We start from the raw sequence: 15421 nt of genomic DNA on the forward strand, positions 1-15421 counted from the left end.
GTATAAACAAGAAAATGCTGAACTGATGACAAGTATCATACAACTTTCTACAACTGGCTAGTCAACAGAAGACAAGTCAGAAGAGACTTCTGACTTGTCAGACGTGCCTGAGAAGTAAATCCTCTCAAGTTGCAGTAACTGTAATCTCATGCAGGTATTAGAGTGACTTGTCATATCATCAGTTAGAACAGGTACTTGAGCAGACAATTCTCAAGCTACAAGATCAAGCTGCTGTCTGACCAAAGAATCACATCAAGACTTCATTTTAGAAGTCTTTAGTCTTCAGCAAGGCACAGACACAGTCAGAAATGCCACAAGGCATCCTAGCAAGAAGTTTGACAGGTAAAGCCAAAGAGAAGCTGGAAGAATGATGGATAGCAGTCTAGTAAACACCTACTTAATAGAAGAAAATGCCATAAAATCAGAACTGTGAGTGAGGGAGAAAATGTAAAAAGCAAGCGATATAAACGAGATAAGATGCAGATAACCTCTACTGAATGCTTATACATGCGGAGTCTAGAGGCTGCTGAGACCAGCCAACAAAAATCACAATTAGCAGCAGAAAATCTTGCATGCAAGAAGCTGGAGAAGCACAAGATATAAAGTCAACATACAAGTGCAACTCAATGTGTAGCAAGTAGGAACTGAAAAATGTGATGTCTCTCCAGGATGGTTTCTAATGGGATTTCCATAATAGTCAGAAATAAGGGGTAACATATGGCAGAAACTACAGGAAGCTGAAGGGCCATTGCCTTCTTCTGTTGCCATCTTATGCAAGGACAATGTGCATTCCCTTTCATCAGCTACAATAATCCTTAACATTTTAAATTCAGACATGAATATAGTATGACAATACAATCTTGTGAGAAGTGAGAAATAGAATGAAACCTAAATGCCTCAAAGTGAAATTGTAGAAAAATTTCAGGTTAAAATGAAATTACACAAGTGAAAGTATTTTGAAACATACATTGAAATTTGTGCTTATGTTTCAAGCAACAAATTAATTTTATACAAAAAATGACAAGGCTGCAATATGAGGGCCCCTGACATTACAATTTTGGTACATGATTCCATTCTGTGAAGAATTAGGTGTAATAAAACAAATGCAAGGACTGTAGTCATTCAATGCATGGATTGTCACACTTGCTGATTGAATGGGTCATTTAAAGATGAATTCAATTCATCCTAATACAAATTTGATTGTTATATAGTTGTTATTTCCTTACCAGAAGCACAAAACATCAATTTACTAATGTATGTTGTAAGAGCAGTTAGCTTAAATGAAAACCAGCACATTTTAACTAGACTATTTAAAGACTGCTGTGTATAAGAACCCTCTTGTGTCATAAACAAACTACTAGCATTTTGTAACAAAAACCCCCAAACTGACAAGTCCTTTAGCAACTTCATTTGCCAGTACAGAAGACTTTTTTCCGTTAATATTATATGCAACACACCTGCAAAACATAATTTTCTTCATGTTCACATACATGGCACATCATTTCCTTGCATGAAAATGCAGGAATCAGAATTTGGCCTTACTAAAGCATAAAAATTCAGATAATTCCTAAAGACAGGACAGCAACAATTTGAGGACTGCTAGAGTTCAAAATCATCTACCTGATATAAGTAAGATAATTCTGAAGCCGTCCTTTTAAATGATTAGGAGAAATCTAAAGGGTTACAGAGATTTCCAACAAAACTATTTTGCACATTTCAGTCAAAAAGTAATTACTTATTTCTAACAAAAAAAAAGGAAAGAAAGAAAAAGAAAATGATTTGTACTATATCCAAATGTTTTTAAGATGTAAATGCACTTGTCATCTTTCACGTAAGCAGGGTGCTAGTGCCCTAAATTAAACAAAAGAAGAAAAGTTAGGGTTGACAAGTATGTCGCTGCGTAACTACAAATTAAATATGCCTTTTGATATTTAATTTTTAACTGTTGAGTACCTTTTCATCAGGCTATTGCCATTAGAAGTTTTTTATTAGATTATTAAATTAGACAAACAACAGATAAAAGATGTGACAAGTATAAAAAACCTGATTTAGCAGATGTGACGCACTTAATCTTTTACTGTGATAGTGGCATTTCATATATTTGAAATGTTTCAAACAATGATCTCTTAACACACCAAAAAGGAAGAAATTCAGATATAACTTGACTATATTCAATTCATGCCAAGTACAGAATGAATATCTAAAAACCACAATCACCTTTCAGTTGAAAGTGCAAAATCACCTAAAACTTTCAAAGCAATGTGAAATTTTAAACACCTCAACCCCCCCGAATATCTGACAAGACAAGTGAAACACAGAAGACACATATTTAAAAAAGACTGTTAGAATAGTAGCTGAAAATCTGTATGCTTGTGAATTCTGAGTGAATGCTGGCTAGATTGCACAGCAGCCAGCATTTCAAAAGCAAGTTATAAAGAGATATCACCATTATCTGAATTGTTCAGAAAAATAAATGAACATTGACCTTTTTTGTGGTAAACAAATCCTCACATACTACTGTCTTACAGAAATTAATACAGTAGCTGCATATGTAAACAAATGAAATATAATCAAACTTGCCATAATTTGAAAAGTAATTTGCCATTTGCATGGAAAAGCTTACATTAATATTCTAAAAGACTAAATACCCACATACAACTATCTTCGCTTGTATTACACAAACTTTAATACACAGAAATACTTTCCATCCAAATTCAGTGCAACCACCTCATTTTCTCTCCAAAAGTCTATAGCCTTGCAAGTGAAAAAGATCAATTTTTTAAATATAAAAAATCATGCAAAAACATAAATAAAAAAGCTGCCTAAGACATGACTTATGCATTTTAAATTAGAAATAAAAAACTCACAACAAAACACAATTTACTACCAAAACAGAGATGTATGAACAGGAACAAAAAAACCCCTTGTAGGTTAAACTATCAGATTGACCAGTATACACAAAAAACAATCTAAATACACCCTTGGCAACTGATTAACACTATGTTTCCTATTGTTCCTTTCATCTCTTTTAATTATGTTAATAATGTAGAATAAATCAGAACAATGTTTCAAACAAGAGAAAAGAACTAAACTAGATTTCACTGCTGCTGCATGTTAAAATTGAAGTCTGTCTTGTAAAGACTCAGAAATCTACATTGAGATTAAAGTGAAAACTTGAATGAGTTATTTATTAACAATAAATCTAATTAAGTTAATAAAACTGCCTTCTAACACCAGCAGTCACACCTTAGATCAAAATAAAGAGCCAAACATAAAATCGCTTTGTGCACAAGTTCTGAGATTCAGATCTTTCTTACTGAAAAGCACATGCATGTTGAAAAACTAAACAGTAAATGTTTTAGTACATAGGCTAAATGAAAGTTTGCCCCATGCAAACAATTTATCCTTTTCTATATTTAAAACTGTAACAAAAAGCATATGTATCAGGAAATATTTAATAATTATAGGACAATTGCTTAAATGAACAAGGCATAAGCTTCTTCCACACTGACAGAAGCAGGATACCACACTTAAATAGTATATATTTTTCAAAGCTTGCTCAAAAGGCAGGCTTCTTAATTTTTTTCAAAATTCTTCTTCAGAACCGTTCATTTAATACAGTTCTTCTCATATTTGTATTTTCCTATGAATTTTATGATGCAAGAAATTGCTGTCCCCAGTACTTACAGCCAGATGCTTGCAGAGCTGCCAATGATAAATAGTGTCAAGGTTTCTGGATAAGATTTTTCTGAATGTTCTATAACTTCCAAGACTTTAGCTAGTCAAATTAACAATGAATGTTCAAACAGACAGGATTCAAAGAAGGCGGTTTAAATATAAAGAGAAAAATGCTTAAGTGAGTTATTTACATGACATAGCGAACTCTGTGGACAGAAACCTACCTGTACCTTTTGTCCCCACCCAGATTATGCTTCACTCACTTCTCAAATTCTGTAACAGCTCAGGATAGATTTTTGCCTGTATCAGTTCCACTTAATATAAAAACCAGTTGTATTTCCATATCAGCTGTCATTTTATGAAGCAAATCAAGTGCAGTCATGTGGGAAAAAAATATTATTTAAAGATGGAATTATAAATTATTGCATTTGTGTAGTTTTTGTTTGTGCAGTTTTTCTTTGTGCATGATTTTTACTGATATGGAAAAGGAAACAAGCCAAAAATCAGATTGAAAAACAGAAAATTCTCTAACTGCATTGGTCTACATGGCTCAGCAACAATATTGGTAATAGAGACATGAAATTTCTGTACAGGAAATTCATGTGGATTTTATTCATTTTGCTCATGATGTAGACCTTGACTTTTGAAGCCCTGATTCTCAGAAAGAAACAATGTTGATAACACTGTCAAGGCAAAACATTTAGCTAATTGCTGTGCTACCCAGTGGTATTGCCCATATACAGCATTGCCTGTAGTGTACTCCAAGTATACAGTGATTCACAAAGAACTTCTGTTAGCTGTGCAAGGAAAGTAATCAGTAATATTAATAGGCTGTTACCCCTAGAGAATGAAAGTGCAAGATTGAGGGGATTTCTTAAATTATACAGCAGCCTCTGGTAAGCTCACTTGTCTAGCGAGTATCAGATTTCTCTATCCTTTTATCTGCACTTCAAGCCTGTCTCTTGTTTGAATAATCCCGTGCAATCCATTTACATTTCTAAATAAAAATGGGTTAATTCTATTTAATTTATTTTCTAAATCCTATCCTAATTTAAGTTTTTAACTTGCTCATTCAGTCCTGGTTTCCCACCTTGCTCCACATCCATTCCTTGCTTGATACCAGTCTTCATCAGAAGTTTTTTGTTCCAGTCTCTCCCTCTCTTGCAGTTACACTATTTCCTATCTCAGCATTACCATCTTCCTCCTGAATAATTCCATCTACCCAAAAGCATTAGTCCAGATCAGGTGGCTTCTGCAGAGAACTGTTCAGAAACAGCTGTAGTCTTGAAGCTCTGGACTGGACAGGAAATTCACCGCCAGAAAATTCTTCATCTTGTTCCTAACCAAATCAGGAGTGTTTTCATATGCACATTTTCAAAAATGTCCTTTACAAAAGATGCATCACGGCATCAACATGCCCCCAGTTCTGGTCAGATTTTCAATAGCTAGATGGCTTGAAAGTTTCAGACTGAATCAGGGAAGTAATTTACCTTTTCCTTATCTTTTACATAAGGGCAAGTTGATGTTTTGATCTCTTATTTCCCTTTAGAAAAAAACCTGTTCTTGCCAAAATTTGCCTTTTTACTATCATCATTAGTGCTATTTGAAAGCTGATGCAGAAACAGCACAAAACACTTCACACCAAAAGCTGATGTCCTGGCAATCATCCAGTAAGGATACAACACTACACATCACTGATAGCATCACTCAGGAACACAACTGAGGCATAAATAGTTTGCCTTGCCATGATTTTTTCTTCTTTTGTTTTTACAAATTAAGATTTTGAAAGTCAAAATCCAAACCAGGAAAATGAAACAATGCAAATCTTTACAATTTGCAGACATAAAGATTACTGAAAACAGATAATAATTTCCAATATACAATTTTTTCTTAACAAATCAATATGTTGCTGTTTAACAAATCCTTGAGTGAACAATGTGTTTGACTCAAGTTAGACCCACTCCTCGTCATATGTATGGGATTTCAGTTTAATAAAGTAGGTATTTTCAATGCTGTTGGAGATTAAGTGTAACATAGAGCTTTGTTTGTTTTGGGTTTTCCTAGAAGGAAAATAAAAAAGATAGCATGTCTACTGCAGTATTAACTGCATTGTTTAGATTATGTATATTTTCTCAATTAAAATCTTACTGTACAATTTAAAGTTGTTTGTGAATACCAGTTTATTGAAAAAAAAAAATGAATTATATGGCTCTTGGGTGATCTTTTTTTTTTTTTGATTGAATACTGGAAAAAACCTGATTCTAATTTGCCCCACAAAAAGGCTTTTTTTCATCCAGTCCTTTTCAATTACGAAGTTCCTCTACCTTCATGAAGAGGTTACCAATTAATCACTTAATAATTTTATCTTCAGAGCAGCAAATATTTCCAGGGTCAATGAACTCTTGCTATAATCAAACAGACTGAAGGTCCTCAAAGCTCCTCTGTCTGGGTTTTGGCTGGGATAGAGTCAATCTTCTTCCTAGTAGCTAGTTTAGTATTTACTGTATTTACTATGAGAATAATGTTGATAACACATCCATGACTCAGGTGCTGCTGAGCAATGCTTACACTAAGTCAAGGACTTCAGTTTCTCATGCTGTCCTGCCAGCAAGTGGGGGGGAGGAAATCCAAGAGACTCTGGGAAGAGACAGAGCTGGGCAGCTTTCCCTGACTGGCCAAAGGATATTCCATACCACAGGACAACATGTAAACTAGGGGGAAAGCTGGCTGGGGACAAGCTGGGCATCGGTCACTTGCTGGTGAGTGACTATTTTTCATTTGCATCACTTGTTTTTCTTTCTTCTTCCTTGTGGTTTATTTATCTCTTTGTTATTTTCCTTTTCATTAGAATTTATTATTATTATTTTATTTCAATTATTAAACTGTCCTTATCCCAACACATTTGTTTTTTTACTTTTACCCTTCTGATTTTTTCCCCTCATTCCACCAGGGCAGGAGAGCAGCTGTGTGATGCTTAGTTGCCGGTTTATGTTAAATCATGATACTTCTATACCAGTAGTCAACAGAGTTAACATTTAACAGAGGTTAATTAATTGGAAAGGTAATTAATCATCAAGGTGGAGAAGTACAGAAGTAGTGTCTACATGTTCCTTTTTAACATGTCTAGCTAGCAGGTAAATAAAAAAACCCCAAACAACTTTTCTACTATTTTAAATTGGTCAACACTATGATATGCAACCTGAAGAGGTGTCTCTAATATTCACTGTCTTCACTTCAATTTTTGCCACAAAGTCACTGAGAAAGTACATTAAACCAAAAATAAATTGGACAACAAGAAGGCTGAGGCCTATCTGTATCAGAAATGCACTATTCCCTTTAAACAAAGAAAATACTGTAGAATTATCCTAAAGGCAATGTGAGCCTAGAAAGTAGATGCCAATGCACTAGATCAAGAAAATGAGCATATAAAAAGCTGACACAATGTCTTGGTCTTGGTTAGCTGGTGGTAATCCAAATGTGCCAAGTGAAAACATACTTCAAATATGATGACAAGTTATGTATTATTCAGAAACGTTTTTGAATGTGCAAGATGAGTATCTAAGTTATTTCCGCAGTACGTTGTATCACAGCATATATTCTGAGCACAAAAGTATTAACAAGAGATGGAAGACACACTTTTATCTAAAGTAATAAACTCTAAGATCCTTTTGCTTTTGAGCAAACAAGCACCTTCAGCTCCTGATTTACAGATTACCAGTGTAATTACTTCCATATCTAGTTTTTACGTTTTTCTAGTTTTACCACAGAATTTTTACTAAGTCTGCCACATACAACTCCATGAAAAAGTCAAAACAAGAATGTACAAATTGATTAGGACAAGATCACCTTCCAAATGCCATGTACTATGTCACTGTAACTAATTTCTACTTGGTATTAACCAGGCATTTATGTGATAAGGAATTCAACTGTATCAATTTTGCATAGGACAAATTACATGTTCAAAGGACCTAAGTGTGCACACTATTCACCACTGCAAAAAAAGAAAAAGGCAGACCCATTTATATATTATGCTCCCTCAAAACAGCGGACATTAAAGCATTTCAATAATGACTAACATCTCAGTCATTTTAAACATCTTATACCTGCCCTTCGATGGTTTACCATTCTTTGCTGAACTACTGTTATAATATGCATTTTCTCATAATTTTACCTTTTGAGAACTATAATTACATCTATTATCAAAATAGCCAGATTCTATTGGAAAATGTCCCAAACAACCTCAGTGAATTTCATAAGTAAAAAGCAAAGATGGCTTTTATAATTCCTTCTATTATATACAAGCAATGAAGCAAAATAATCACAAAAAACAAGTATTAAAGAGATTATCAATAATGAAAGCAGCTTTAAGCATTTGGGGGTATTTGAAAAATGATTTAGGAATTAAGTAAAGTCTGTGAGAAAGAACTCATAATGAGAACATGTCAAAAGTTAAAAACACAGACTAGAAAAAAGTTTTTAATTGTACAGTATATTTTAGCTCCTATCAATCACTGTTAAAATCATTTGAGTTTAATAAGCAGATATTTACCTGTTGGAATGAGACAATCTTTCCAATCAAAATATCCTGCATAAATGCCAGGTTCTAATGACCCAACTATTGGATCTGCCTTGAATTCAATGTACATTTCAAACAGTCTTTGATCCAGCTCTTTCAAGGATTCCATACTAACCTAAAAAATTAAACAAAAAAAAAAAAAGGAAAGAGAAAGAACATAGTAAATAGTCATTAACTAAAAGAATTTAATCACCTACCCAAAAAATAACGTCTTCCTTAATTTCAGCAAAAAGCAGCAATTACTGACATATTTCAATTCATAATTATGTATATAAAATCTTCAAAACTTCCATATTATCTGTCCATCCTACCCAGTATAATTTTTTTCCTGATTGTATTCAGCAGTAGACATTTTCATGAAAAATACAAAGAATGCCTAAGCAGGCAGATCATTCAGTAACTGTCTACTGGCATGATTTTTTTTCCTGCGTGTCAGGAGGTCTTATCTTGCAAACTAAACAACTGAATTTTGTGAATGCTTTAAAATATACCCATAAAAATTTCAATCCCTAAACATGAAGATTTTTGTATAATACTTTAGATGTATCAATTTTACTTTTACAATTTCTCACTATATTATAAAAAATACATTATTTATTTAGAAGTCTTTGTCTTCTGAAATTGAACCTATGGACTTTCCCTGTCTACTTTAACAAGTGTTTGTACAACAGAAGCAAAAGCTGCAGCTCATTAGCATCTGTAGAACTCTTCTCTTTAACAGCTCTCCATGCACCTCTCTGTAATTCACACAACTTAGCCACACTGAAGGCTAAGGGGATATGGACAGTTTGTTCACTGTATCTTAACAACTTTAAATTTTATACAAGGCTTTTTATTAAACAGAGGTGCCCCTTGTAATTATAGCTTCTACAATGATTCTATAACATAATGCATATCACAAAATGTTTAAGCAGAACACTAGTATCTAAACATGGTAATGGATGCTAAATGCAAATAAAATGAAATGAAAATTAAGATCAAAATCTCACGTGACTTCTGCTGAAATGTATTTACCTTTATAAATAAGAGCTTAAGCAACACAAAAATAAAGCTTTTAAACTAGTGTTCATTTTCCTCAACAATTAGGGGAAAAGGCACACACACACACATATGTATGAATGGATAATAATTTCCAGAAGTAAAGGGGTTTAAAAATGAGTCCTGCTTTAAAAGCAGGTCTCTAGATCAGACTGGGACTTCAGAAAAAGAAAGAAGAAAGGACTCCTTATCATCCCTTTCTAAGGATTTAATACTGCAAACTGTAGAATAAGGGCTGAACCTTATTCACTAGAGGGATGTCTCTAAGTTGGACACTACTCTGGTGTGCCTACATTGTTAAAAAAAGAGAAAAAGGAACTGCAATATTTGAGTCAGGAACATAAACAGAGAAGCTTTCAGGAAGGAGATCACAAGTCTAAGGGAAAACAGTTGTTATTGAGGCCAAAGCTGATGTTAGGAAAGTTGGGATGGTGAAGCTGGCGCTCAGAGAGAAGAGACACCACGACTTTCCTGCTTTTCTAGGTGATAAACATTCTTTGATTTGTCACAAGAGGATCTCTATCCCGAAGGAAAGCTCTCTATAAGGCATAAGAAGATCAAGGATATTTTGTTCCTCTTTTCCTTCTACTTGACTGTCTATTTTTAAATAGAACATATTTAAAAAGGTAAAGATATATCACACTTTTTTCCTCTTACACATACTTCAAGACATTTTTCACTTCAATTTCTTATGATTAGGGAGAATAACAACCCTATTTAGCTTGAAACTAGAGGTAAAAGTAAGTTTGAGTGCAAAATCCCTGCAAATCTGCAGCCATTCAAATAATCTGTGAAACAACTGCTTCAGTGCTCCTCAGCAAAGCATTTTAGAATTAAGTAATTTGACCTTCCACTTTTGCAGTCGTTCAGTACAAAAGATCATCTGCACATTCAATACAGGTTTTTTAGTTTCATACAAGTTCTCTTCAACCTGTTTCAAGTTCAATACACAATTAATATTGTGGTAACCTGGTTTTTCAGATGGTGGAAAGACTGCAAGAAAGTCTGAACAATTAATCTGAAAGTAACTTTGAGCCTGGGATTGGGGGGGAAGGAAGCAGAGCAGAAGTCCTTAACATCCCCTGTGTATACCCATGTCCCTGATCCTCAATCAGGGGCTAAATGCTTACAAAAATAGACAATTCTCACATTGTTGCCTTTCTAATATGAACATCCCTGTGACTACAGTTTTCAATTCTTGCATAAAGCCATTTTGAGCCTCTACTTTTTAAGGTTATCTAATTATCAGAACTGTGGCAACAACTTTATTCAGAAGCTTAATCAATAAGCTGGATGAATTTTATGGGATACATTTTTTTTTCTACTTCCTAAATGACTACACTGATAAGTTGAATTAAAGAATCTCCACAGAGAAGTGCAAGAGTCATGAGTATGTGCCAAGGTAGCATGTGCTAAAAGCACAGTGTAATGTTTGGTTACTTTATGCAATTTTGTATTTGGCAGACTAAGAAAAAATAGTGAAATAATTTTCATATAGAATGTAAGGAAATGTTCTTGGCTACCATTTATAATTTTGGTACTTCAGAATATTAGATAATAATGATTTCCCTACTAATAAAGGCAATTTTAAGAAAAACAGCCCAGTGTAAGAACAGATAGTTTTTTACTAAAACACACTACCAAACTCACTTTAAAATTAGATTTATAAAGCTGACAAAATTTAAAAGTATGATTTAGTTTCAGCATTTTCAGATAAAAACTAGTCTTTTAAAAAAATTGCCAATTCTTTATTACAGTTTTTAATCTAATATTTAAATAAATTTAAACTTTCAGAAGTTTAGGTGACAGAATAAAAAACTGAAACAATCAATTCACCCCTCTAAACAACTGTGAGCTTCCATCCTCATTTAAAATTAATAAAGGGCTCAAAAATTGCCCTCTTATGATGACTATCTAATTATCCAAATCCCCCCAGCTGGAATGACCCATTGATGTGTCCCATACATGCAGTATTGCATCAGTCAGAGTTTTCAAAGGGTTAACACAGATTGGAAATTAATCTGCCCCTTCAACATCTGAATTTGGTAATTTATAAATGTATCAAACTTTTAGTGGCAATACTTTGATGTAGCTGTGCAAGGCAGGGTGTTCAACACATACATAATGGTCTCAGATGTCTTAGCTGATTCTAACTCTACTGAGCTCAACTCTCAGTAGCAAAAAATTTGTAATATCCAGAGCAATTTTCTATATTGTACTAACCCCACAAATCATAGCAATCCCTTTCAAATGCTATTCAAAACTACTTAGGCTGTAGAAATTCAAGCAACATTCAGGCATAATGGGACTAAGGATGTACTACATAGTTGAACAATCAGTTTGAGTGAAATACTGTACTTGCTACTGGAAAAGATAACATTTTACTTCCAACCAACAAATATTTCTGTAAATAAACTAGGTTTATGGTCCTAAGGATTAAGTCACAACATTTCTCATAAGAAGTGATTAATCTTTACAAAAAGGCAGGAAAATGAGACAGCTACTGCCACCCACTTTGACATTTTCGTTCTTTGAAAAAGAAAAAACAACAAAAAACCCCCCCCAAAACACAACAAAAAAACCATGAACTAGTTTACGAACAAGAGCTATCAGTAATGCAGATTTCCAGATGAAATAATTTATCAAGTATATTCCTGAGATAACAATCTTTTACTCTCTACATTGAGAGAACACAGTGACATTAAACAGCGTTACTAAGAAATCAGATAAGCTCTGCCATTGAATACACAAGTCCTGAACAAGAGCTCACATTTTCTTTCCCAGCTGCTCAAGCCCTGTATGAACACACAGAACCATATCCTTGTTGTTGCTATGTCCAACCAATGCTTGGAGTCCCGCCTATTCGTGGAAGGCTCACCCAGGAGTCATTCTGGATGTCTGGACACTTGCACCTACTTTTCAGAGAAGGTCAAACAAATAAAAATCTTAAAGCAATGATGCTTCATTCCAGGGCTCTCACTTACTTGGGTTATTTTATCAACACCTTGGAAGCCATGTTTCTCAAAGTGTTCAGCTATATTTAGGAAGGTATGGCGCTCCAGGTAACGGCAGTTACTGAGTGCAATTAAAAGTCTCTGCTCCTAAAAATTAAGAGAAGAAAGAGCATACCAGTTGAAAAAAGAAGTATCATCATAACCAACAATGTAAATGTATATAGAGTATTTTACTGACTCTCTGTGCATAATGAACATTCTCATAAATAAAGTAGTGTTTACAAATACTTTTGTCAACAAACTACTGAGAAATGAATAAATATTAGGTATGATAATTGAACATGATGCTTCCTCTTATAGGTCCTCTTATATGATCCAGAGCATTCATTGGAATAGTTATGACTAATACAGAACTGTGGTTAAGACTTTACAAAAATTAGGTTTGGACGGCTTTCCAGGAAGCTGTTTCTGGATTTTACTTTATTTCAAGAAATATACTAAGAATTATGACCATCATAAATATACTAAGAATTATGGTCATCATAAAAATCAACTGAAGATCATCTTCACTTTCCCATGAAGCTGGCTAAAACAAGGGAAGCAGGTACTGAACAAATGCCCTCACCAACTCTAAAATACTAGAGGGTTCTGAACTACATTATATAATTTCAGCAGTTTGAAGAAATTCTAGGTGGTTATAACTTATGTCTGTTCTTCAATGACTTTTTTAACTATAAGAGAGTCAAATACATTCTGGAGTTGAGATACTACAACTGCCTGTCCTTGATCATGATATAAGATATAGCTTCCAAACAAAGATCCAAACAAGACAAAACTACTATTTAAATAGATTGGGTCTTCCCTTTCCCCCCGCCTCCTTTTCATTTCAAACTATTTTTCTACCTCAGATGAAAGTTAAAAATCAACTGAGAAAATATTTTGAAAACAAAATTATTTGGCAGTAAAGTCACCATAACAGCACTGATCTGATTAAAAATGGTATTGGTTTTCAGACCCAGAACTCCTGACAGTTTTGCATTTCAGTAATACAATGACTAGGACTGAGAGTTGCCTTCTACTTTAAGTTATAATCAGGCAGTATGCAAACTATTCGAAAAATGAGAATTCAAAAAATATAGTGACCAATCTTACTCCAATCACTCACTTGCTCTGTTCTCATTCAAGAAAGAGAAGACAAAATGTCTTGTGATTTACATAAGAAAAGAATACTATGGAACCATAGCAGTCATACATTGCCTAAAATGATGATTTCTTTTTTTTAAGCATTTGGAAGAAGCCACAAGTCAACAATTGATACCAAATCTGTGTGTTGCAAGAATAAAATTATATAAAGAACTAGTTATTATAGTCTACAATTCAGAAACAGTTTGGCAATCTGTGATTCTTTATTGTAGCAGAAATGCTTACTACTCTTGTAAATTAGGCAAACCTGGGCTTCTGACAACATTTAAAACCTGTACTAAGGAATATTCATTTCACTAGAGGTTCTCAGTAGGTTTCTTGCAGGTAAAACCTACATTTTTTCATCAGCTGCTTAAATGGAAGAAAGTACATTAACCAAAGCATCAAGAATATTAAAAATATTTTTTCAACTTCCTAAAAATCCAAAATCAAACAAGCCAAACAAATAACCAATACTTATTCTCAGTAAATTTTCTGCGGGAAAGAAGCATTATCTAATATCTGTATCTTTGTGGGTTTCAAAAAGTAACTAATAATTAGACTGATTCTAATCTAAAACAAGGTAATAAATCAAAAGTCAGATCCTCAGCTGACTTAACACCAGTGCTATTTTCACTGATTTCTGTGATGCCATTTTAGTTTCTGAGGACTTGTTTTTAAAAATCACTTTAAAGAGTTACCTTAACATGGTACACTAAGATACCAAAAAAACCAGTGCTTTCAACAAGAGAAATGCCTACAGAATACAAAATTATTCTCTATAAAAAAAGAAAACAAAATAAACAGTATTTACAATATTGCAACAATAAAAAAGAGCCACATTCCTGTATCTTTGAGAAATATTTTCACATCAACTTTTAGATGTAGAAGCCAAACTTACTGAAGAAAGACTTGATTCTTCATGAATGCTTCCAAACAAATCTGGAGATGAAACATCAACTGAAAGACTAGGAATATATTGTTTAAAAAGTAAGTATATACAAAACTATAGTGCTTTTGATTATGTGATACATGGTGGATTCAATCAAAAGGAATGAAATGCAATCCTGTTTCAATACCCCCCTTACACCAGATAACAAAGCAGTCCACGTTGTTCAGTTTTTCCAAGATGCCCACAAAGCCTGCAGGAGGAGGTTGGTGGTCTGATAGCAGTATTCTAGCTACAGACCTTTTCTTTTCTTCCTAAAGCATTTATCTTTAATATAATTTCTCTGTTTCACCACATATTCTGTTTTTACACCTATCCAGCCAATGGTAATCTGAATAGGAAGAAAAACCAGAGCTAATTTGCCTTTCCAATGCATATTGCTATATTTGCCAAATCTCTGACTTTTCACGAATGTTTGTAACTCCTGGAGGCTCAGGCTACTCCGACTTGTTTTGGTCTCTAAAATAAGTGGCTCATAAGAATTTATTGAACAAACAATTTTCATGAATTTAGCAGAAATACCAATATAATCAGTAAAAAAATAGAAGGGAAGAAAAGAAAGGCAGGGGATGTTTCACCATGACTGGACATTACTTAGCGACAAGTACGACTGATTACATGTAAAGTCATGTCAAAACCAACACATCTGCTTCAACAGCAGCACACAACTTGTGTCACTGAAAAAACAGTATAAATAATGTATTATTAATTATCTTATATGAACTTTATTACATGATGCCACACAACATTTTGACATAAAAAGTACCTGCTCTTATTTCAAAGCATCACTATTCAGAGGCAAAGTATTCACAAGAAATATGAAATACAGAAGGGATAAAACCATAACCCCGGTGAAATGTAAGACTTGCACACACAATTGCAGAATACTACACATAAATCTTATTTCTTTTTACTTACTGTGATGTATCTATGTCACCATCAGGTTTGGTGCTCAGTTGTTCCAAACAATCTATAAAGCCCTAGGAAATAATAAAGCAAGATCTAAATTTTCTGCCAGAACTAAAAAGCATTCTCAAATTCACT

The 15421-nt window shown here is 33.8% G+C and overlaps 1 protein-coding gene across 1 annotated transcript in view; it reads right to left on the reverse strand.

Moving 5' to 3' along the window:
- Positions 1–15421, reverse strand: part of EXOC2 (exocyst complex component 2) — a 126478-nt gene that overhangs the window by 27460 nt on the left and 83597 nt on the right. Inside the window, exons 20-23 of the mRNA XM_054630018.2 lie at positions 15296–15357; positions 14330–14396; positions 12277–12393; positions 8228–8369 (exon numbers count right to left, since the gene is read on the reverse strand). Coding sequence (XP_054485993.1) covers positions 8228–8369; positions 12277–12393; positions 14330–14396; positions 15296–15357 — 388 coding nt within the window. The remainder of the gene's footprint in view (positions 1–8227; positions 8370–12276; positions 12394–14329; positions 14397–15295; positions 15358–15421) is intronic.

This window comes from Agelaius phoeniceus, chromosome 1 (genome assembly GCF_051311805.1).
Source record: "Agelaius phoeniceus isolate bAgePho1 chromosome 1, bAgePho1.hap1, whole genome shotgun sequence".
NCBI classification, from domain to species: Eukaryota; Metazoa; Chordata; class Aves; order Passeriformes; family Icteridae; genus Agelaius; species Agelaius phoeniceus.